We start from the raw sequence: 24,947 nt of genomic DNA, 5'->3' as shown, positions 1-24,947 counted from the left end.
TTTCCGTAAAGCACTTCTTTTACTTATTTTTTTTCAATGTTTGTTTATTTTTGAGAGAGACAGATTGTGGGTGGGGGAGGGGCAAAGAGAGAGGGAGACACAGAACCCTAGGCAAGCTGTGCTGTCAGCACAGAGCCCAACATGGGGCTCGATTTCACAGACCATGAAATCATGACCTTAGCTGAAGTCAGATGCTTAACGGACTGAGCCACTCCGGCGCCCTCAAAGAACTTCTTTTAACATTTCTGTAAGGCAGGTCTACTAGTGACAAATTCTCCCAGTTTTTTTTAAATTGGCTTCATTAAGTGATTCATAATTTGGGTACCAAACCCATTTAGCAAGTAGACGGGAGCTTGCGAATTCCTTCAATTTATTGTTGTCAGAAAAAGTATTTCTCCTTTGCTTTTGAAAAATACGTTTTCAGGATACAAAATTATAGGTTGGTGACTTCTTTCTTTTAACATTTTAAATATTTCGCTTAATTATTCCTGCTTCTGTAAATGTAATTTTTATCTTTGTTCTTCAGTAGGTAATTTTTTTTCTCAAGCTTCTTTCAAGATTTTATTCTTTGTTTTTGAATTTATGCCATTTGAATATTGTATGACTAGGGGTAGATTTTTTTCTTCTGGTGTTTATCCAGCTTGGTGATCCCTGAACTTCCTCAATCTCTGTTTCGATGTCTGTCATTGGTTTTAGGAATTTCACAGTCACTATTGCTTCAAATATTTCTTCTGTTCCTTTTTTTTTCTTCTCTTTCTTCTCCTGGCATTTCCATTGTGCATCCGTTACATGGTTTTTAGTTGTTCCACAGTTCTTGGATATTCTGTTCTGTCTTTTCATTCTTTTTTCTCTTTGGATTTCAATTTTGGAAGTTTCTATTGACATTTCTTTAAGCTCTCTGATTCTTTCCTTGGTTATGCCCCATCTACTAAAGAGTCCATCAGAGATGCCCTTCATTTCTGCTACGGTGTGTTTGATTCCCAGCATTTCCTTGTGATTCTTTCTCAGAGTTTCCATGTCTGTTTACATTACCTATAGTTTACTTTTTATTAAATATACATTATATAGGAACATATCTCAAAAACACACCTTGGTAGATTTTCATACTTTTCATTGTGTAACTTGTATCCAAATCAAGAAGCAGAACAATAGCACCAAGAAACTAGGCACGGCAACACCCAGCCTTCTCCTGCTTCCTGCTAGTCACCATTTCCATCTCCAAAAGTTGCCCTAATCTGATAGATCAGTTTAATCTGTTTTTGTATTTTATATAAGTGGAACCATGAAGTTGTATGTTCTTTAGTGACTGGCTTCATTTGTTCCACATTATGTTGGCAAGATTCCTCCATATTTTTGTGCATAGGTACTTATTACTGTATACTTTGTAAGTATTACATGGTGTGAATACACAAGTGTTGGGGTTTTTAAAAATTTATTATTTCTGTGTGTGTGTGTGTGTGTGTATTCATTTATTCTACTGCTGATAGGCCCCTGGGCATTTCTAGGTTGGGACTATTTCAAATAGTGCTGCTATAAACATTCTACTACATGTATTTTGGTAGCCATATGTATACATTTCTATTGGTTATACTCTAAGAGGAGAGTTGCTGGGTCACAAGATCTGCATATGTTCAGTTTCAGTACACACTGCCGAATCGTTTTCCAAAGTGGTGGGAAGAGTTTACACACTCAGAGCAGTATATGAGAGTTCCAGTTGCTCCGTATCTCATCTATACTTGATATTTTCCCCTTTTTTTTAAATTTAGCCTTCTTGTATTGGTAGAGGTCTCTCGTTGTGGTTTAGTATGCATCTCTCTCATAACTGATGAAGTTGAGCACCTTTTTCTAATGTATTTATGTATTTACCAGCCATTTGAATATGCTCTTTTGTAATATATTTGTTCATATCTGCTGCTTATTTTCAATTAAATTGTCTCTCTTTTCCATACTGATTTATAGGCATTCTTTGTATATCAGGATGCAACTTCTTTGTTAGAGATAGACAGATAGGTATTTAGAAATCCAAAGTCACAGAGCTGTTTTTCTCAAAAGCCTTTATTGTGCTGAATATATTTTTTCCACAGCATTTGAAATAAATTCTACACTCTTACAGTTTTATTTCCTCTGCCTGCTCTCTACACTTCCCCTGATGTTATTATTTTTTTTATTTTTTAACATTTATTTTTGAGAGAGACAGAGAGCGAGTGGGGGGAAGGGCAAAGAGAGAAACAGAATCCCAAGCAGACTCCAGGCTCTGAGCTGTCAGCGCAAAGCCCAATGCAGGGCTCAAACTCACAAACTGTGAGATTATGACCTGAGCCGGAAGCTCAACCGACTGAGCCACCCAGGTGCTCCATACACTTCCTCCTACTTTAGATTGCATTGACAGGGCAGTAATAGCAGAGAGTAACCTCATGAGGTCAAGAGTGATTGATACATTGATTAATTGGAGCCTCAAATAAGAACAAACTGACCTTAGCAAAGAAGTCAGGCCACAGGCTCCACTCTGTCTTAGTATTACTGTCACATTTTCCTGCTGCCAACATTTTTGAGAGATCTGGGTAAGCGTATTCCCATACCTTCTCTTCAAGTGTATCCATTTAATCATATCTGTAGCCTGAATAGTTTTATTAGAAGCAATTTCTGGAGGATACATTATTTTTTCTCAACTTTTCAGGTTACTTTAAGTGAATGTAAATCTTTTTCCTATTTCCTCAGCTTATTATTATGCAACCCCATAATTGTCTTCTATGTTTGCAAAGAGATTTTCAATTAGTTTTATTAGCATCTTAAGTGGCTTAAAAGGAAGAGTTTCTAGCCCTATTCCAGAAAAGAGAACGCCAGTCCATGGAGCTGATCTGGGCACCACCTGATGCTTCTGATTTAGAAGAGCTAGATTGGAGCCCTGGCTTTCTTACTCCTGCTTTGCTCACTGAATCTTATCTCTTTCCATCTTAAATTTGAAGGTAAAACCACTTATATGTACATTCAGATTTTTTTGGGGTGAACTTGAATATACATCAAGTCAGTATCAAGTCAAGTGTAACCTTAGGTATATAATTCAGTGAAATGTTACATGTGATTGTACCCATGAGCCCACCTCCCGGATCAAAATACACAACTTTCCTAGCTCCCGGATGGCCTACCCTCAAGATAAGCACCATAAATACTGACTTTTATCAGCATAGATCAATTTTGAATGTCCCCAAATTTTATATATGCTGAATCATAGTATCAGGTTTATATTGCTGAACATTGTGCCTGAGAGATTTGTCCATGCTTCTGCATCTGGACATAGTTTGAAAACAAATTGTATTTACTTTAACAATAGAAAAATAATTTGTTCAATCTTTTGTTTATGAGTCTGTATTCTGATTAGAAGTTGAAAGCAAAGATAAGTAAGAGTGAGCATCCTCTGTTGATATTCCAATGTGCTGGAGTTGACAGAGCCTAGATTTAGCACCTTAGGATACCATAGAGCATGGCGGGAGCCAAAAAGACTGAAAAGTCACACTCCCCTCCTATAATTAGTTTTTAAAGCTCAGAGGGCTATTTGGCGCACGAATGAATATAGAATCAAGTGCCCTTTGCATTGAATAAAGGTTATATTCCCTTCATTACTAAATGAGGCCCTTTCCTATTCTTGTATTTTAACTAAAAAATAAAGTGTGTTATTTCCAGGTTTCACTTTGAATAGAGGGGGAAAAAATAGGTCAAGCCAGGGCTTTAATAGAAAAAGGATATTAGCAAATATTTTTTTGTTCCTAAAGAAGCTTAATGCAGGCTTTCTGGCCCATTGTCTTTGCACCTGTCATATATATGTAGATATTTATCCTTTTGAGATCAATGAATATCTACTAATAAAAGCAATCCTGCTTCTTGGAGATGTAATTAACCAAAGAGGTAAGGTTTGGGAGAAGTACCAGGGTGGGGAGAGAATGAGTAGGGGTCAGGGAAGCCATATGTATTAGAGAGACTATCCCCCAAGATCTCTAACTCCCATTTCACTCAGGGACCCTGAATTTCAAAAATAAGAATCATTTCTCTAGAGCTAGGTTTGAAAATCCTTAAGTAGATAAATGTGTGAGACCAGGACCAGAGGTTTCAGGTGATAGAAGTCAAAGAATATAGAAAGCCTGCAGTTCGTCTTGATGTATAGCAGGCAGAAAGACGAATGATAGAAGATTGTACAATCTGTTTCAACAATCACAGCCATCAGAGGTGACAGTGCCCAGAACCGTGCAGCAACATTGTGAGTTTTCACGTCCGTTATTCCCATTCAACAGATGAGAAGACTGAGGTGTAGAGAAATTAAGTCACTTCCCCAGATTTACAGAGCTACTTAGCAAGAGAACTAAAATTTGAACCCAGGTGGTCTCCCTCTCAGAGCTCCACCACCAGCCTAGCAATATATAGGAATGTATAGTTTGGGATCTTCGAGTTATTGCTTCATTTTCATTGATCATTACAATCTTGGCTGGTTTGCTGATCATTGTATGCTAATGTCAGACATTTGTCATATACGTGCTTTTACTCTAGATTTAGTTTGCAATAATTAGTATTCATTATATTGTTATGAATTCACTGAGTTTTATGTTTGTCATCAAAGAAAAGAAAAAAGAACAAGAATCATTGTTGAAGCAAGAAAGGAGAGGACACGGGATGAAAATACAGAAGTGATATAAAAGAAATTATGTAGGTTTCAGATTAAGTGTGATGCAGACATTCATAGAGAAGAGAGACTGAGGATATTTTAGCAATTTTTTGTTGCCAAGTTTTTTAAAAGATAAACTTTGGATTTTATCTGGAGAATCAAGTGAGTGCTATGTTCCTTAAGGGTGCTTTTTGTTGTTTTATGAAACTCAGAACTCACTATGATTAAAGAACAGCAAAATAGGATTTTCAAAGAGCAAGACCATCCATTTCTGACATTTTATTTGGTGTGAGTTCAATATTAAATGGTTACTGAAGAAAAGAGTCAGAGGGAAAGCAGAAAAGAGGTTTGCACATTCACGTTCCTTCTGTGAGACCCTAATAGTACCTCACAGATCCCAATAACTGTGGAATGCATGGAGCTGAATTTAAATATAGGAAGATTCCCCCACTCTTCGAATGAAAAGAATAAAATGTGAAGAAAAGTGAGCCAGTATCTTTACTGGGAGAAAACGCCTTCTGTGACCCCTCTTAACGTTGTCCACGTGGGAATATGTTCCTTCTAGAAGTTCACTAGGTTCTGGTGTTAGCACAGCCATTAATTAGTCTGTTTTATTTTGCTTTTGCCTTCGGTAGGTCTTTACACCTCTTTGGTTTCTTCAACCAGCTCAGATTAGACAGAGGCAGACATGTAGTAGGTTTAGGAATCTGTTTAGATGAAACATGGAATGAGTAAAGCAGAGCATAAATAATTTTCATAAAAATTCTGCTTGGAAATGTAAAAAGTTCTCAGAACAGTGTAAGCAACAGCTGTTAAAAGGTTCCCAGTAGCTACAGCCATTGAAGAATCTTTAGACGAATTTGAAGGAACAAGTAGAAAAATCCAGTGCAGGAAAAATAGACGAGCTAGCTCGAACAAAACGTTCATTAGAATGGAGACATGGATTCCGCTATCTCTCCAGGCTTAATGTGACTTTAAAAATATAATTATAAGAGGAAAGATGAATCAGAAAATATGAATATATTAAGTACATACACGGGTAGAAAATGCTTTGCTAAAATGTTTTTCTCCCTTGGTTTAAACAAGATGAAGGTCATAGATGGATGTAGGGCACTGCCAGGCAAGAATGGATGAGAAGCAGACTTAAATCTCAAAATTAAACAAGAAAGACAGGTAATTAACTGGAGACTCGGCTACAAAACATATCAATTAATGTTCAGGACGACTGCATTAGGCACTTTGTTATTGTATTATAATGATACCACCCTTGTTAGCATAAGATTGGCAGCAAACGGGAAAAAACTTAAACTCTCCCCGTGTATATTTTCCATAAATGCTAATCTACTTAGACAATTATTTGAGGATTATAATTATTCACTGGTATTATTAAAAAGTCACTAATAGAGCATTTTCTACATTGTGCTTTTTTTGTAGAGTTTTATAATTCAGATCATAGAATTATTTCACTTTTTAAACTTAGATTTTACTTCATTTAACACCATTCTCTGCGCTCACTTAGAATCTTAATTAAAGAGCAAAGAAGCTCCCTCATTTAGCCCCACGCAGCCCTGCAGAGAGACGCCTAGAACGATGTTCTGTGCCGGAGTGGTGGGAAGGGTGTGTTACCTTGCCTGGGGTGGGAACCGGAAGAGGCGCTCCTAAGTCACCCGCCAGCCGGGAGACAGTCTAAAACCGGCGCTCCAAAGTCCTGCTCTTGTCTTTACCCAGCTCTGAGCTGCAGGCTGACGTCCCTCCCACATGATTGAGGACCACTTACCTCCTCACCTGCATCCCTTTTTCCCTATTGAACCTTTTCCGGGTCCTAGTCTATCTTGCTCTTTCCTATCTGTCTTTGCCATGCGCATCCCTCTTCCTGGGATGCCCTCTGCTCACCCCATCCCTCCCTCCCGTGTGCCCTGGCCTGTGCAGCTGGCAAGACTCTCAGGGGTCAGGGGTCAGCTCCTCCAGCATTTCCTCCCGGAAGCCCTCTCCCACTCTGCTCCCCTTCCAGTTTCCCTCCTGGGTGAGGAGCTCCTAGTCTAGGGGGGTAGTTAAATAAGCAAATTCTAGTGTGGGGAGTCCTGCTAGTAGAGGTAAAGAGACGTGTAAAAATAGAAAAGAGAAACGAGTAGAAAAACTAAAAATAATAATATAACTGCATCAGGAAGGGGGAGTGGTATAATTGAGGGAGGGAATAAGAGTGGTCGGAAAAAAATGTCTAAGATGAATACATCAGCAAGTAGCAGTTTCCACAGATTACATAGAGAGGCAGATATAACCACTGGAAGAAATAGGAACAGAAATCGTTTGGTGTTTTTTTTTTATACTGTAGGTGCTTTTTCCAGGGGCACAAGACTAAGAATGGGTAGGAGTAAGACAGGGGAATCCCTGCTCAGGATTATAGGTTATTTAACCATGAGTGATTGTTACTTAGGTTTTAATTTTTTATTTGCCTTAAAAAAATCCACATATCCTCAAACCCTTTTACTACTGACTGCCAGTTCACTAATCTGAACACGTTGTCATTCTCACATTTTTTTATCCCTGAAAAATATCCTAATCTTTACCCATCTTCACTTTTCTTCCGATTTTGTGCAAAGCATTTGCTCTTCTCTATATTATCTCACTTTGCCCGAGACGCTCCCATCTCTGTCTTCCTCCTAAATCCCCCAAACCACCATTCATTCATCGGTTCCTTCCCCTTCTCAGTTCCAAGAAAGCTGCTTTGAAGACATGCCACCCAATTGCTTAGTTTGGGAGTCATTGCCTTTGCTGGAGATCAGCTTCTTAATTTCTCTACTCAGAGTAGATTTCGATTATTCAAAAGGAAATTGTTTGACAATTTGAGAAATAACCAGAATGGTCCATGAACTGAAACAATTAGGTAAGGAAGTTCAATGGTATCTGAATTTTGATTTCTAAATCTGTAATCATTCTTGGTGGTTAAAAAACCAAAGTATATGTTCAACTTATAATTACTGGTTGTTTTAATCATATATTTGATCATCTGTTTTGAAGCTTAATAAATGCTCTTAATGGAAAACTAAACTGCATACTTCAGAAGTCCTAGCACGGGTACAAAAAACGGGTACCTCATGGTTTATAGTCAGTGTTGTTTGACAACATCCTACAAAGAAAACTTAGTAGCCAGGCTTATTTGAGTAGCTTGGCTAAAGAAAGAGACATTCTTGTTCCGAGCTAACAGAGCACTTCAGTGCAATTTTTTTCCAGGTGGATTCTTTATCAGAACTCTGTGCCATGAGCCTGAAAATAATGTACTGTTCACATATAGCTCTTTGCTTGTTAGAACCCAGTATCACTTCCCATGGAGTTTTTCACCCTCCATACCCACTGTTACATCAGTGTACTCGTCTCCTTGGGTCCAAAGAGGGGGTACAGAATGTGGGGAAAAACCTGAGACTCATCTTTGGGGCCTGGTCTCACCCTGCCCCCTAATTCTCTGTGTCTTTAGCTAGCTCCCCTCGCTTCTCTGCACCTCTGTCCCTCCTCTGTAAATGACAACCTTTACTTCTGAATTTATAGGCTGGAGAGCGTGTGTGTGTGTGTGTGTGTGTGTGTGTGTGTGTGTACTGCATTAGGTCATGTTGAATGTTCAGGAGAATCATATTTTCATGTTGTGAATTTATATTTCGGAGTAGATGGGGCCCTCTGTGTAATCAGTACGCCTAGTGCATTCTGTCCATTTTGTAGAATTTTTAGCATAATTTTACTATTTTTTAGCTACCCAGGGTTCTAGTTTTAGTATATTTAATTTATGGCGTATTTTTTTTGCAAAAATTCATCACTTATTTGATGTCTCTGAATCACAGCCTATAATTATAAGACAATTTGGCCAATTCTTTTATGACTTGTTTTCCAGAAAAATGTTGTCATAAAGACAGAGGGCGACTAAAAGGCTTTTGACCTCAAATTTCTAGTCATATTAGGATTCTACACTGATATCAAAGGTGTAGGATTAATGACCAGAGTACTTAGCTAGTATCATTGCTCTAGAATTGGGGTGTTGAATGTCAGAAGTAGAGTGAGCTACACATGGTTGTTCAGTACATGCTTGTTGAATAAATGGATGTCTGACTCATGTACTACTTGACATACAAGTATGGAGTTAAGAGAAAGGATCCCATAGAAGGAGTCTTGTATGTTTTAGCTCAGGCTGCCATAACAAAACACCATAGATTGGGTGGCTTAAACTAAAGAAATAGTCCTAAAGCTGGGAAGTTCAAGATCAGGGTATCAGCCAACTGGGTTCCTGATAAGAGCTCACTTCTTGGCTTGCGGAGGCCCATTTTCTTGCTATATCTTCACATGTCAGAGAGAGAGAGGGAGAGCTCTCTCATGTCTCTTCATATAACCCATCATGAGGGCTCTATTTTCATGATTTCATTACCTTCCAAAGATCCCATCTCTAAATACCATCACTTTGGGGTTTAGGGCCTCACCACATGAATTTCAGTGGGGGGAATACATTTCAGTCCATAGCAGGGTGAAAATACTTAACTATTCACCTGTATTCCAAGCTGCAATTTTACATTAGCAATTGGAAACTAGCCAGACATTAAAAAAAAAAAAGCGAACTGTTTAATGTACAGAATGTATCGTTAATAATACAGGCAAAAGAACAAAAGCCATGCTGCTAGAGAAGAAAAATGACAAATCACAACTATAATTATGGAGAATCTTGGTCATATGACTTAATGCATTTGTGAGTCAAATAGAAACAGAGGTTTGTTTTTTTGTGTTTTGTTTGTACGTAATGAATCTCCCGTAGTGTACCTGGGCTCATCACCCAGTCACTTACATTGACCTGTGATTAAAATCTTGGCCTCTAGAGGCGCCTGGTTGGCTCAGTCAGTTAAGCGTCCGATTTTGGCTCAGGTCATGATCTCAAGGGTTTGTGGGTTCAAGCCCTATGTCGGGCTCTGTGCGGACAGCTAGCTCAGAGCCTGGAGCCTGTCTTCAGATCCCGTGACTCCTTCTCTCTCTGACCCTCCCCTGCTCACGCTGTCTCTCTCTCTCTCTCTCTCAAAAATAAATTAAAAAACATTTAAAAAAAATGTTAAATCTTGTCCTCTAATCAGAGACTCACTATTTGAACCCTGGTGTTTTGCCACCAACCCAGCCTCTCTGTAGGCATCATGATGAAGAAAGTGACGGTTTCACGGCTCTCTCTTAGCCAGGGAACCCGCACGGGGGTGAGACTGCCTGGCACAGAACAGTCCCTTTGCCCTGCCATCACCTGGGTGGCTCTAAGCCATTTTTTTCAAGAAGAGACTTAGCTGAGCATAATCGTTTTCCTGTGCTCACCCGTAAGAACACAACACGTAAACCACTCCAGAAGTCTTATACAAGGACGGAAAGATGGACTGACAGAAGAAATTATGCATTTATGCCTGCGTGGATTAAACACGTCAAAACATAACTGGCTGTCATTCTACAATTCCTCTCCCCAGATTCGAAATGAGAATGGCAAAGACAGTCCGCAGTAGTTCTGATTGCTTTAGTAATACTGTTCAGTTTTTAATTTGGCACGGTAAAATCTCCTCGTACATGTTATGTCTTACCTTGTCTTGAACCTTCATTTTCAGAAACTCAGTGAGCTGGCAAGAAAGTTAGAAAGTCCTGTCAAGGGGCCCCGCTAGGAAGTGATTCCGAGGAGATTGCTCTCCTAGGAACTGTTTTGGGCAGTGATTTTGAAAAGCACCACAATTATCTGTCTGTTTCTCACTTTTTTTTTTCCCTGAACTTAAACTTGTTTTGAATGATAAATTCACAGAAAAGTTGAAATAACAGTCCAATAAATGCATGTATACCTTGACTTCGATGTACTGATCATTCACATCTTGCCATACCCACTCTATTCTCTCCAAATAAATACACACACTTCTCTCTTGCCAAGTCATCAAAAATAGGCTAAAGACATGGTGACCATTCAGTCATAAACACTTGAGCACGCATCTCCCAAGGACAAGGGCATTCTCCTACACACGCACATCATTACCAGATATATTCGTTTTATGATGCATGCATTAACAAGTTACCACAAAGGCAGATCCATTTTCATACAGTTCTGTAGGTTAGAGATCTAACACTGGACTCCGTGGGCTAAAATCAGGATGTCAGCAGGACAGTATTCATTTCCAGACATTCTACGGGAGAATCCATTTCCTTGCCTTCTCCAGCTTTTAGAGGCCACCCTCATTTCTTTCTCCTTCCTCCCTCTTCAAAGGCAGCAACAGAACACCTCTCTGACCTTCCATCATCACATCTCTCTCCCTGACCACAGCCAAGAACAGTTCTCCGCTTTTAAGGACTCCTGTGATTAGAGTTGGTTTTCAACAGTAGAAAAGACCCTACTCCGAGGTTTGACAGATGTGTGTGCGTCTGCCTGCCTGAGCACTGTTTGAAAGTGAAGTACTCTGGAAGGTCCAATTCCTTGATAAGAAGCGTGTCTTGGGGCAGCAGGACTGAGGGCTACGGGATCCCTGGGCAAAGTGAAACCTTAAAGTCACTGGCACTTGTGAGGGGCAATGTGGCTTAATGCCCTGATCCATAAACTAAAAACAGAAACCAGCCCTGTTCACACTTTTGCTGCAGTATGCAAATGAGCACATCTTCCTCTGTGTGTTTTAGTTTCTCTATATGTTCATAGATGTTCACCGTCTTTGGGAAACCCAGTCAAGGATTTTTCAAACTCTGGGTAATGGCATATTAGCAGACTATGAAATCATTCTAGTGTGTTTTGATCCCACCACAGGACCTAAGACAGAGCCTGGGTAATGGTGGACTCCTAGTATGTATCTGTTAACAAATGGATGAGTCAATAATAAAAAGATAAATAACCCAGTTAAAAAATGAACAAAGGATCACACTTGACATTCCTCTAAGGAAGATATACAGATGGTCAATAAACATATGAAAAGGTGCTCAGTATCATTAGCCATCAAGAAAACACAAATCAAAACTACACTGAGATTTATACTTTTTCACATACATTAAGATGACTGTAATTTTTAAAAAGAGAGATAATAACAAGAGTTGGCAAGGATGTAGAGAAACTGGAACCCACATATAAAGCTGGAAAATGGTCTAGCCATGTATTTTGGAATACAATATGGTATTTCCTTGAAAGGTTGAAGATAGTTCCTATATGACCCACCAGTTGCACTCCCAGGTTTATGTATATACCTAAGAGAAATGAAAACACACACCCATGCAAAGATGTATACATGAAAGCTCCTAGCAGCAACACTCACAAAAGCCTAGAAATGGAAACAACCCTAATGTCCACCAGCTGATGAATGGATAAACAAAATGTGGCATATCCATACAATGGAATAGTATTTGGTAGTAAAAGAAGTGAAGTGCTACTGTGTGCTTGAACATGGATGAACCTTGAAAACGCATTCAGTAAAAGAAGTCAGTCGCAGGGGTGCCTGGGTAGCTCCGTCGGTTAAGTGTCCGACTTCGGCTCAGGTCATGATATCACAATTCATGGGTTCGAGCCCCATATCAGGCTCTGTGCTGAACACTTGCTCAGAGCCTGGAGCCTGCTTTGGATTCTGTGTCTCCTTCTTTCTCTGCCCCTCCCCCACTCGCGCTCTGTCTCACTCTTTCTCTCAAAAGTAAATAAATGTAAAAACAAAAAAAGTCACAAAACACAACATATTGTATGTTCCCTTTTATATGAATAGGAATCATAGATGAAGTCCAAAATAGGGAAATCTATTAAGACAAAGTAGAGTAGTGCTTACTTAGGGCTAGAGGGTCGGGGCTGAGAATACGTATAAAGTCTAATGGGTACAGTGTATGTCTTCAACGTAATGGAAATGTTCCACATTGTGGTATGATCGCATAACTGTGATGTACTGAAAACTATTGAACTGCTCATATTAAATGGGTAAATTTTATAACATAGGAAATATATCCCAACAAAGCCACAAAAATCAGAATTTTTGCAGATGGAGTTTGGCATGGGGCATTTTGTTTATGCTTTTCTAGTTCAGCTTTTAGTGTATAGCCAGAGTGGGGACCACTGGTTTACACTACCTGCCAAGATCCCTCTCAGTCCCAGAATATCAGAAATCCATGCGTCTAGTGTTTGGTGCCTGTTTCCGTGAGCAAGCTGATTTAAAGAAACAAAGGAAAGAGCTGGTGGTCAACCCCCCACCCTCCTCCCCAACGGTGATCACGATTAATTTTTCCTGGCTATCATCTGTGAAGAAACCCAGGAATTACAATTTCCCCGCAACCAAAAAAAAAAAAAGTAACAATAAATTAATACTGTTCTAAGCCCCAAGCAGGACCCAGGAGCAGAAAGGTTGCTGATATTTTAAATATTTGCCTTGATTGCGGAGGACACACAAGGTCCCTCCCGGACTCGTTCCCAGTTCTGTCTCTGCACAAAACCGTGGACTTCTCAGCCCCATCTAGCCAGACCAGAGCACTGCAAGTCTTTATGTGACAAAGGAGCAGTAGTCACAGAAAGCAAACGAAAAAAATCCTTGATTGTGATTATTGATGGAGACAAATTTCTAAAGAGGAGCAATTACTTATTAAATGTGAAAAATAGCTACTCACGTGAGAGTGTGTGATGAAATGAACATGCATGAAAAACCATTGAAGGGGAGACTTAGTGATGAGTTTTAGCGTTTTCTAGGAGGAAAAAAATTATTGTAATCAAGATAACTGGGCTCTTTTATTCTTATTTATGAGGATTTAGCCAAGATCATTTTAGAAAAACCAGTTTTTGAAAACCTGATTAAAGAACCCATCAGAATGGTACTACCCTCATTATTTTTGACACAGACAAATTAAGTTTTGAAAGGGTTGAAGATTGAGCAGTTGTAAAAAGCAGAAGTGATAAATGGATGTGTCATTGTCACATCTCAATAGAATCAGTTGGTATTATTAGGAATCTAGGTGGGTGACCTGACCTTTTTATAACCTTCATGGTTTAAGCTCTGACAGATAATGGCTAAGTGATCTCTTACAGGTCACCTTAAGCAGCCTCAGTTTTTCTACCTACACAAGAGAACTAATTAATTCCCAAGCCAGCTAACTGGCTCAATGTCCAGTAGCATTGAATATGGTAAGACATCATTATGAAGTCTTATATAAGTCCAGGTCTAATGGGGGAAACAGACACCATGTCAACTATTTACCTCCAAAAGAATTTAATGTAGGGAATTGGTTACACATTTTAATGAGGATCTATCAAAAAGGACATTACAATAACCCAACAGCACGAAGATTGGCAACAGCAAGAAGCCACTATCTCCCGTTAGCCAGAATGCCAGAGGAAAGAGGCATTCCAAAGTAAGCGGAGGCATGGTAGAATCTGGAGTCAGGAGGAGATGCGTCTATTGCCAGAGACATTACCCAATAGGCAGAGAGAGGCCCTGCCTTCTCCTTTCCTTTTGCCCGTCAGGGCCCCTATCTAGGACCTTCCATTGTCAGAGCCCAGCTGGGAACCTGGAAAACAGCCCACAAAGGTCAGCCCCTGCCTCCTCCACCCCACTCACCTCCTCCCTTCCCCCCTGTATAGATCAGAACAAGGAAAAGATGAAGAATAGATCTTAGGGTAGACAGGCCTAGGACTTGTACTCTGTATGCATTCTTACCTTTATGCCTATATTTTCGAACTTCTTCCTTCTGCTTAATATAGGCTGCTATTCATCATATACAGGCATTCCTTCCCCTTCTCCCCAACAAAGGAGAGCCTGTCACATCACTCATTGTATTCATCTCAAGTCTAGGATTTCCAGTGTCCTCCCTGGTCAAGTCAGACGTGACGTCTCATAGCTGGTGGCCTCTGAATGAATCTCGAATGTTGATCGCTACCAGCTCCTCATGTAAAACAAGTGGGGAAGCTACCCCCTCACACCATTAGGATGGCGATTATTAAAAAATTACCTGAAAATGTTAAAACCAGAAAACGGCATATTTTGGCAAGGACATGTAGAAATTAGAACCCCCTGTGCATGGCTGGTAGGAATGTAACATGGTACAGCCGCTGTGGAAGGCCCTTTGGTAGTTTCTGAAAAAGCTGAACCCAGAATTACCATATGATCCAGCAATCTGGTAATAAAGTTACTGTTTAATGGGAATAGTTTCTGTTTGGGATGATGGGAAAGTTCTGGAAGAGAGAGCGATGATGGCACATTGCGAATGTACTTCATGCCATTGAACTGCACACTTAAAAATGGTTGAAATGATCGCTTTCATGTATGTTTTACTCTAAATAAATGTAGTAGGGGAAGTGGAAAACAAAAAGAAACCATTGGCTGATACTTGTGTAAGTATGCAGGCTGCCACAGCCCCTGTAACTGGTCAGAAGAAACAGGTGATACTTAGGACTTCCTTCTTCTAACCACCCGTGCCACTGTGCCCTCACCCGCTGCCAGCACCTCTACTGGTCGCAATTCTCCACCTGGATGTGCTGAATGAAGGCTTTGTTCCCAAGAGACCTGAGCTGTTAGCAGCTCTGCCTTTATCAGGCTGCCCTGGTTTTTCCGTTAATTTCACTATGGACATGGAAACACTGAGAGGGAGCCCAGTGAATCTGACGAGGTCCTGCCTGCCCTGATTGTGCAGAAGCAGCATACTCCCCCCGGCCCCCTCACCCCCCACCTATTGGCAATTGAGGCCAGTCATTCCAGGTATCAAAGTAGCCCGTCTCTGCCTGTTGCCTCAGTAGTGAGAAGCCCAGAAAACCAGATGACAGTCTCTGCTACCAATTTAATGTGGTCACTGTTGCATTGTCTGGTGGAGACATTCCTTCCCGAATACCTGAAAACCTGCCTCATCCCACACTGGGGGAAGGGGCAAGAGTAGAGCCTCCATAAGAGAGGAGGGGCCATTCCTAGTTTTACTCCTTAGTCCCCAGACCCATATTGTCTTGTCATAGGGAGAAAGAGGAACAGTATATGTTGGTCTCTGTGTCAGGCCCTCAGCACTTCAGCCTTAGAGGGTTGCCTTCCAACTAGACCATAGCTGAATCCTCCATAAGCCAACCATTCCATCAGGCCAGCTCCCCGCAGGGGACCGGGCACCCAACAAGATGGGAATTCGCGAGCATCACGTCTGCCTTACTTCTTTTGATGCAAAATAAGTTTCCTGGCCAAAAACGTTGTCGAACAGGATTAGCATGATTGTTCAGGAAGACCTTGAGGAAATGTGACCAGGGGGCTCTTGGAAACATTTCAGGCAAGGAAAGCAATTCGACCCGTGGAGTAGTGGCTGTCACGGTGTGGGTACGACACTGCCCCTTCGAAGGTGCGGGCAGTCTGTGTGAGTCCGGCTTGCCCTTGCAGCCAGTCCTGGTTCCTCCCTGCCGTGTCCTGGATCAGAGAGGAGTGGGCTCAGGCCGAGCTTCCCGGGCTCCTGGGGCGGTGCCCACACGGCAGGGGTGAAGCTTCCGTGGGAAACTGGGGGAGATTTGCAGGGAGAGCAAGCAATGAGTCTCAGTGTACATGTCATGTGATCAAATATAGCCCAGATCTGCAGGTCAGTCACTTTGAAACTATTTGCGATATTTCTTTCAGAAATGCATTTAGTCTGCTGAAAATGCAGATTTCTTTCTTTTTTTTTTTTTTTTTTTTTTTTTTTTGGCCTTTCTAAGATTTCAGCAGATAACAGAACTATTTAAAGACTAAATGGAGACAATTTTCGGCATCTCCGGCAACATTCTCCTAAATGAATTCTTGTCAGATAGACCTCCTTAAAGATTATAATTGTGTGGTAAAATTAAATTAAACAGGTTTTACACTCTTGGCAAAATCCCTTAAATGAATTCTTGTCAGATCAAGCTTTTAAAGATTATAATTGTGTGCTAAAATTAAGCTTACCAGGCCTGACACTTCTGTAGTTTCCTGGGCTCCGACGCGAGCGTGTTGGCCTACTGATGGTGAAGGTGGTACCTCACACGGCCTCGGCACCTAAAACACGCAGCTGTGGGTTCTGAGTCCTGCTCCCGGCTCTGGCAGATGATCTGCGGGCAATGAACGAGCGCCTGCTCCTTCTGAATTTCTGTGACTTCCCCTTCACAAGATAATGATGACTCCGCTGCTATCTCACTCAAATACATGTAACGTGTTCCTTCATTAAGGTGCACGCATAATACGCAGAAGATGAAGAGTGAGGATCCGGAAATACTGGCCCGGATGCTGGGTGGTAGTCATTCCGGCAGTGAGACCCTCTTGCAGGGGACAGGGACTCATCTTGAGCAGCCTAGAGCCACAGTCCCAACCAGCCTTCAGACCAGCTGACCAGTCATTGCCTCCAGGTCGGCCAAAGTACTATAATATCAAGTCCTCCAATTTTCCATGCTAAAATCCTTGATATGGCCCTTTGAAAGATTTTCTCATTCATTCACGATACGGTTTCCAACTTTGGTATGTTGTTTTGTTTTGGGTTGGGTAGGGTTGGGTTTTTTTTGTTTTTTTTTTAATTTGTTTTAATGTTACTTTTGAAAGAGAAAGACAGAGCCTGAGCAGGGGAGGGGCAGAGAGAGGGAGGCCCAGAATCTGAAGCAGGCTCCAGGCTCTGAGCTTTAAGCACAGAGCCCACTGCAGGGCTCGAACCCACAAGCCGCAAGATCATGACCCAAGCTAAAGTCAGACATTCAACCAACTGAGCCACCAGGGGCCCCTCCAAGTTTTGTTTTTAATTAAAAAATATACATGTTCTCTGGAGAAAATATAGAAAATACAGGAGCACCTGGGTGGCTCAGTCAGTTGAGCGTCTGGCTTCGGCTCAGGTCATGATCTCATGGTTTGTGGGTTTGAGCCCTGCGTCGGGCTCTGTGCTGACAGCTCAGAGCCTGGAGCCTGCTTTAGATTCTGTATCTCCCTCTCTCTCTGACTGTCCCCTGCTCGCACTGTCTCTGTCTCTCAACAATAAATAGAAACCATAAAAAAATTATTTTTAAAAAAGAAAGAAAATAGAGAAGCCCAAAGCATGATCTTGTTCCACAGTGAACATTTTGGTATGTAGATATCCAATCTATTTTAGTTCATAGACATATAATCCTTTTCTTTTGTAATATCAGAGGGTTTTATAACAGCTTGTTTTACTCAGCTGCAGAGCATGGTTCAAAATAAGCCAGAGGAAACATTTTTCTGTGGTATCAAGTATTTTCTACTATATAATTTCTAATGACTGCATAGCTTTCCGTAGTGTGGATATACCATAATTTATTTAATAAATTAGAGGGTTTAGAAAAAGATCCCCAGTCGAGCAACTAAAGCCATCCCCTTAAGGGGATGGTAACACATAAAAACCATCCCCCAAGCTCTTTGACACACACACAAATCCTCGAAGGAATGATTGTTGAGTGTGAAATAGTTATAGCTGTCAATCATTTGTCCTCCATGTCATGCTGTCTGTGCTCTCGCCAGGTTGTTAGGGGGCGATTATGGATTCCTGTCAACCGCCGATGTCTACTATGTATTCAACATGAGGCAGTTTGTATTTTTCTCAGTCTGTTGCTCTCCCGTCGGAGGAGGTTAAGCAACTCTGAGTGAGCCAAAGGGAAATGGGATAGGCATCCAGGGCTGAATGCACACCACAGACGTGCCCGGGGCCCAGAGATCCCCACCCAAGCAGATTAGACTTCTACATAAATACATTTGTCTTGATTGTCACATTGCACCCGGGGTTACACCTACATGCATGAAAATGCCTCCAAGCCTGTTTTTCAAAGCTGTTTGCCTCCCCTGTTGCTTTTTAACCACCCAGCTCAGAGGCATTTTTTGTGTTATATCTATCACAGATGATTAAGGGGCTGAGAGAGTTGATACATAAGGACAGAGGAAGAAAACTAAATATTTACAACTTGACTGAGTGACAGCCACAGGGAAGGTATTATAACTGTCTGCTGGGCTCAAATCATGAAGGAGACATTGGTTTGCTTTTCCCCCGTAACTTGATTTTAGGGATATCTAAATTCAGAGATAAGTTTTCTGAGGGTGACATCATTTATGCTAATTAGATCATGGTGTCAGTTAGATATTGCATTCTGCTGCTGGTAGCAGAAAATTGGAATAGCGGTGGCTTAAACAAATAGGGTTTCGTCATCCCTCCTCTAACTGGAAGCCCAGAAGTGCCTTGTCTCCGGCTGTGTTACAGCTCCGTGGTGGCTTTGGGGCACGCACACCTCCTCTCTTGGGCTCCAGTATTCTGAGCGTTATTTTCATACTCATAGTCACCTCATGTTCAAAGATGCACTCCTGCATTCCAGAAAGGGAGAAGGCAAAAGAGGGCCCTGCCAGCCAACACTGCTTAAAAGACCTTTCCTGGGAAGCCACCTGCTGATTTGGGCTTAGAGCTCCATCTGCCAAAAGGGCTGGGAAATCGAGTGGGGGTTTTGTTTTGTTCTTAAGCTGAATACGTTGCCGGCCCCAACAATACCAGGGCCCTTTGACTAGGAAGGCATATGGGATAATGGACACTGGCTAGGAAACCAGGGGTTTCTTTCACGGTAATTTTCCTCTTGAAGATTCTGGCAGGCCCTGACCCTGAGCCACAGTGACATTTGCTGTGATGTTACAAGGTCCCATTTGTAAAACTAGCCCTTGCAATCTAATTTATTTACTTCTGATCACTCATCTATTGCAATTCATTCATCATAGCGCACCCCGGGTGGACACTAAATAAGCCATCCATCTCAACAGGCCAGAGTGATAAGAACTATAACTTGTTAACCTTCACCAAGTTCCATGCGTTTAACATCACCTGAATGATTTGTTTCAAAATATTCCAAGACAAGGAGAAAGGGCACCTGCGTGGCCCAGCTGGTTGAGTGTCTCTTTTTTTTTTTTTTAAGTTTATTTAGTTATCTTGAGAGAGACAGCAATTCCCAACCAGGCTCTGCGCTATCAAGCATAGAGCCCAACCTGGGGCTCGAATTCACAAGCCAAAATCGTGAGTCAGATGCTTAACCTACAAAGCCACTGAGGGGTCCATCTCTTGATTCCAGCTCAGGTCATGATCACAGGGTCATGGGATTGAGCCCCATGTCAGGCTCCACGCTGAGCACTGAGCCTCCTTAGGATTCTCCCCACCCCTGACCCTCACTCTCTCCCTCAGTCTCTCTCTCAAAAACAAAACAAACAAAAATATTCCACAGTAGATGGGGAGTGGATAGGGACAGATGAAATAAGACTTAGCATGAGTTGCTAATAATTGAAGCTGAGCATTGTCTACGTGGCGGGGAGGGGCATCGTATGCCTCTCTCTGCGTGTGTAAGTACTGAAATTTTCCCAGTAAAGATGTTTTAAGTCCCCTCATATTTTTACGTTACTTCGTATGAGGTCACTACTACCACCCCGAGCTAACAGTGCTCTGAGAAGTGAAGCCGATCCAACACAGTAAATGACAGATTCAGGAATTGGCCACAGGTTTGTCTTTTGTCGGACATTGAAGCCTGTGCTCCAACTCTTAGAGCTCAAAGAACCCATCCTTCCCAGACAATAGCCTAAAACCAGTGAGAAATGCAAGCTTTTGGGTCCCGCTCCAAAACCTTTTTACGTGACTTCTGAGTAAAGTTTTACGCACACTCTTTCCCATGCTGGGTGCGTATTGCCTCCGTGACCACAGCTTACCCAACTCGGTCAATTACGACTTCCTTAAAAAATGTAAGCCTCCATTGAAACAAGAAGCCTAATGGAGCATCACTACTTGGAAGCATAAACAATTTTTACTGTTCACATTTAATTCACAGCAGTTGTTTCTTTCAATATGGAGCATCTGCTTTAGTGCTGGGCACTGCATGCCTATGTGTCGTGTAAGCATCCTTCTGACTCTATGTCAGTTGGTACTAATCACTGCTTGCTTGGCACTTAACTCGGTTTGTTCTACTTAAATAAAGCCTTTGCTCCAGCTCACTTAGGTATTCTGAGTTTTAAAAAGCCTTGGGACTTACAGAAAACTCTCCAGATGCCTGTTCCAAACAACGCCGGCCACAACTCAGCTTACCCACCTGCATAGAACTTTCCCTGAAAGACAAAATTTTTCTCCCTAGCATCCTCAGTCTTCTTCTGTCACATCATCCCTCTGTCTTTTTGAAAGAAAGGGCCCTATGGGAATAGACTGAGTCCCAGCTCTGCCACTCGTGTGTCATGTGAGCAAAACGATTCACCCCTGAGCCTCCATTTCTGCACATGTGCAAGGACAGTGCTGTATGGTCTCTAGGGGGCCCTTCACCCCTTCCTTGTGTGACCCCACAGAATTTGGTTTTTCAGCATCCCCCCACTCCACCAAAACATTATGAGGACACTGGGATTTGCGCAAAGACCCCCTGACTCTATTTTTCCAGTCAAAGGATCCAGCATTGATTTTTACTGGTTTCTCTTTTCGTCTAACACATAGCTTAATGCTTTGTAGTTCATTCGCTTCAGATCCCTTTTAAGCCAAGTAAACGAGTGAATCACCGAGGCCTGTCATCCATCTCAGCGATCATCTGTTCTCTTAAAGGGGCTGGACCCTCTTTGCTTTTGAACATTTTAAAATATTTTCTAGCTGATTAACTTGGTGGTTTTATTTATTACAGTAACCTTCAACCATGTACCTTTTTAACGCCCTGAGCTGTTCATCAGCATCCATAGCAGAAGAGGCAAGGACAAACCCCACAAGAGAGCAGCCATCAAAGCCATCCCCAGCGACCGTCACTGTCTAGGTCGGGTCCGTGCCTGTTCTTGTTGAAGGTGTAAGCTTCAGGGTAACTTCATTGTTCTAAGAACCGTCTTTCTCCCATTAGAGAAATTTTTAAGCAGGGACATGGTAGTTTCCTCACAACACTAAACCTATAGGAAAGATAGCATGCTGTGAAATCGTGACTATAACAAATAACAACACTGTGCCAGACGTGCCTTAAAAAGCACTCCCCACCCCTCTCTTTTCCATGCTGTGTGTGAAGCATGCTCCTGATTTGTTTTTCAGGGCAGCCTTTGGCAAGGAGTCGGAAGTTCTTATTGGGAACCTGGGTGATAAACTAATCCCTCCGCAAGACATCCTCCATGATGTCAGCGACCTCAAAGCTTTGGCCAACATGCACGAAAGCCTGGAATGGTTAGCAGGTCGGACAAAGTCAGCTTTCTCCAATCTTTCTACATCTCAGAGTAAGTACCTATTAGGCGGCTGTGGTGGGGATAGCGGAGGAACTAGACTGAGTGGTTTCATTGGAAATGGGAGGGCATATACATGTCCGCATATGGGGAATGTCGGGTTGTCGGAAGGTCCGTGCTAGAACTTATTGGGTTGTACCTCTCATACTTTGTGGTTCTTCTAAAGTAAAGGACGTAATCTCGGCTTTCCTGTGTGGGACACGGAAGGCCGAGAAAGGTTCATGTTCACATAGCTTGATGTTACACCTTCAAAACACAACATTGTGTAAGAACACACCACTGTGTCACAGGAACAGAAAGAAATACCTTTGCCCTCCTCATAATAACGTCTCAAGGATAGAAACTGTATCTCAGAGCTGAGCACACAGCTGATGTTTAAATTTTAATGAAGAAGTGTCTAACAAGAGAATAATAGAAGGGACAAAGATGCTAGGAAATAGAGACAGTGGGAAAAACAGTTATTCCCAAAAAGAGATGGCTGAGAGATAACTTAATTACAGAATTCAAGGAAAGGAAGGTGTAGGATATGAAATAAAAACAGGAAACTTTTTTCCACCGAGGACCATTGACTCCAAGAGAAATAATTTGGAAACTTTGGGGCCCATAAACTCTATTCAATAGGTATAAAATAAGTATTTTCTAAATTTTGTTTATTTAGATTAGTTTTTTAATGTTCATTTATTTTTGAGAGAGAGTGAGCATGAGCCGGGGAGGGGCAGAGAGAGAGGAGGACAGAGGATCCGAAACAGGCTTTACACTGACAGCGGAGAGCCCAATGTGAGGCTCAAACTCATGAACCACGAGATCATGGTCTGAGCCGAAGTCAGATGCTTAATTTACTAAGCCATCCAGCACCCTTTATTTTTTTATTTGGAGAGAGAGAGGCACACGCACATAGAGAGAATCCCAAGCAGGCTCTGCACGGTCAGCGCAGAGCCAGACGCAGGGCTCAAACCCACACACTGTGAGATCATGAACTGAGCTGAAATCAAGAGTCAGATGCTTGACCAATCGAGCCACCCAAGCACCCGTATGAGTACTTTTCTTAAAGGCATTAGCTCAGAAGTATGTGTTAGGCAGTTAAAATAGAAGCAAAGAAAAAGTGATAGGAAGAAGGAATAAAGGCACTGACACATGTGAGTGCATAAATAAACAACAGAGAAAGTAAAATAACAACAATAACATGAAAGAAACAAACTTGGCTTTGAACTTAATATGAGAGTTAACTTTGGAGATAATTAGAAGGAAAATGCTTGCATTGTTTGGACTGAACTTCAGACTAGGTTATTTATTATCTTTGTCTTTTGAAAAGTCATTATTTGATTAACCATAGTTTCCAGCCTAGAGATGGAAGAGGTGTGGCTGAAACTCACAGGGATAAATTCTCCCCCAAAATATGGACCCAGAGAGTCTCGGAGTCCCTTAAATGTTCACTGCTTAACAGGTCTCATGCTGATTATGTAGCTATGCTGAAGGTCAGTAGCAGGTGGGGAAAATGGACAGAAGGAAGGGGCTTTGAGCAAGAGTCTAAACTCTGCTTCAGAAATCCTCTTGAAATACTCCTTTTTACTTAGACTTCTATTGTACACTTTTTATTACTTAGCATTGCTTTTTATCTGAGGATAATATTATACATGTTTATTCTCAGAATCCAGAAGCCTTGGAGAGTTGGGGTCCGTGTGGGGCGGGGCATGAGGAGATCTGTAGATATCCTTGAAAGGCCCTCAGCTTTCTAATCCGGTCCGTATCAAGCGGTTGTCTAAATTATCCATTTTATCTCCCAGTCCCACCCCACTCCACCAAACAGAAAAGTCAGATCTAATTGCCCTTTTGATAATTGCCAAATAAACAGTCCTGTAAAGGGACCACACGCTTCTTTTCCCCGGTTTTTCCTTTGATCCTTACAAATGCCTGGCTGCTTGGGTTGGCTCCTTAGTGATGACTGGAAGGGGTCGCTTGTTTGGTGGGCCATCAACATCTAATGTTGAACAATGCCATCGCTTACTTCCAGTGGCTCAGCATTCCAGATTTCTGTTCTGTCCATTTGAAAAGGGTTTTTACGAAGCAAGATGGTACCTAACCTCTACAGCAAGCCACGGCCAGGCTAACCTGGCATCAGCTGTCTGCAAAAAAGAGAAAGATGTTCCCTGAGTTATGCTCGACTTTGTAATTGCACAATTTAGCTGTTGTCTTCATGTCACGGAGAGTCCCCAGAACACTTGATGTCTAATTCTTGTCTTTAATCATCTCTGTTATTCTGACAAAGATCTCTTCTACCACACCCGTTAATACTTCGTCCCCTGTGCTCAGTTCCCTTTTATAATATAAGTTATACTCTCTCAGCTCCTTTCAGGGTGATTATTCCACCCAGTGAGTGATTTAAGTGACTGTCAGCATTTTGACGATCAGTACAAAACCCAAGTGAACTATAATCACTACTTAGGTTGTCTTTGCTAAAACAAAGCGTCAAGCAAACCTGGTTTATTCCGATAACAACAAGCCTCACTCACCCACACTCGTCTGTTCTTTGAATTCCCAGGGAAGATGCCCATTGATGTTTATAATTTGAGCAAAGCAGGGAATTCGCTGATAATGGGTTACTTTGATGGTTCCATGTCAGTGTGAATCTAGAAAGGGAATAAGGACAGGTCTTTATTATTCTTTTGAAAAGTGAACCAAATGATTACCTTCACAAACATGTTTCCAAATCTGGAGATTGGATAACATGAAGTAAATGCCAGCCTTTTATCTAGCCCTCACGGATCCTCAGCAGGATGGGAAGAAATCCAGAAAAGATTTTAGGTTATCGCTTCTTCTGCATTCTGTTAATTGTTTGGTACCATAAATACCACGCTTCGGTATAATGAAGCAGCTATTAATGTGAGGGAGTAGAGCAAGTTGGCAGAAAATTATTTATTCTCCCAAATTATTGTCCTCCCAAAACATTCCATGTCATACAGAAGAGAGTATTGTGGGGGCACCCGGGTGGCTCAGTCAGTTAAGCGTCCAGCTTCAGCTCAGGTCATGGGTTCGAGCCCCGCATCGGGCTCTGTGCTGGCGGCTAGCTAGAGCCTGGAGCCTGTTTCAGATTCTGTGTCTCTCTCTTTCTCTGGCCCTCCCCTACTCGCGCTGTGTGTGTGTGTGTGTGT

General features: G+C 41.7%; 1 protein-coding gene across 1 annotated transcript in view; it reads left to right on the top strand.

Moving 5' to 3' along the window:
* EXOC4 (exocyst complex component 4) overlaps positions 1-24,947 on the top strand; it is a 734,942-nt gene that overhangs the window by 594,704 nt on the left and 115,291 nt on the right. The window contains exon 14 of the mRNA XM_029923156.1: positions 21,614-21,792. Within this exon, the coding sequence (XP_029779016.1) occupies positions 21,614-21,792 (179 nt within the window). The remainder of the gene's footprint in view (positions 1-21,613; positions 21,793-24,947) is intronic.

This window comes from Suricata suricatta, chromosome 2, assembly GCF_006229205.1.
Source record: "Suricata suricatta isolate VVHF042 chromosome 2, meerkat_22Aug2017_6uvM2_HiC, whole genome shotgun sequence".
Classification (NCBI taxonomy): Eukaryota; Metazoa; Chordata; class Mammalia; order Carnivora; family Herpestidae; genus Suricata; species Suricata suricatta.
The sequence above is the reverse complement of the archived record's forward strand: the minus strand, read 5'-3'. Positions and strand labels throughout refer to the sequence as shown.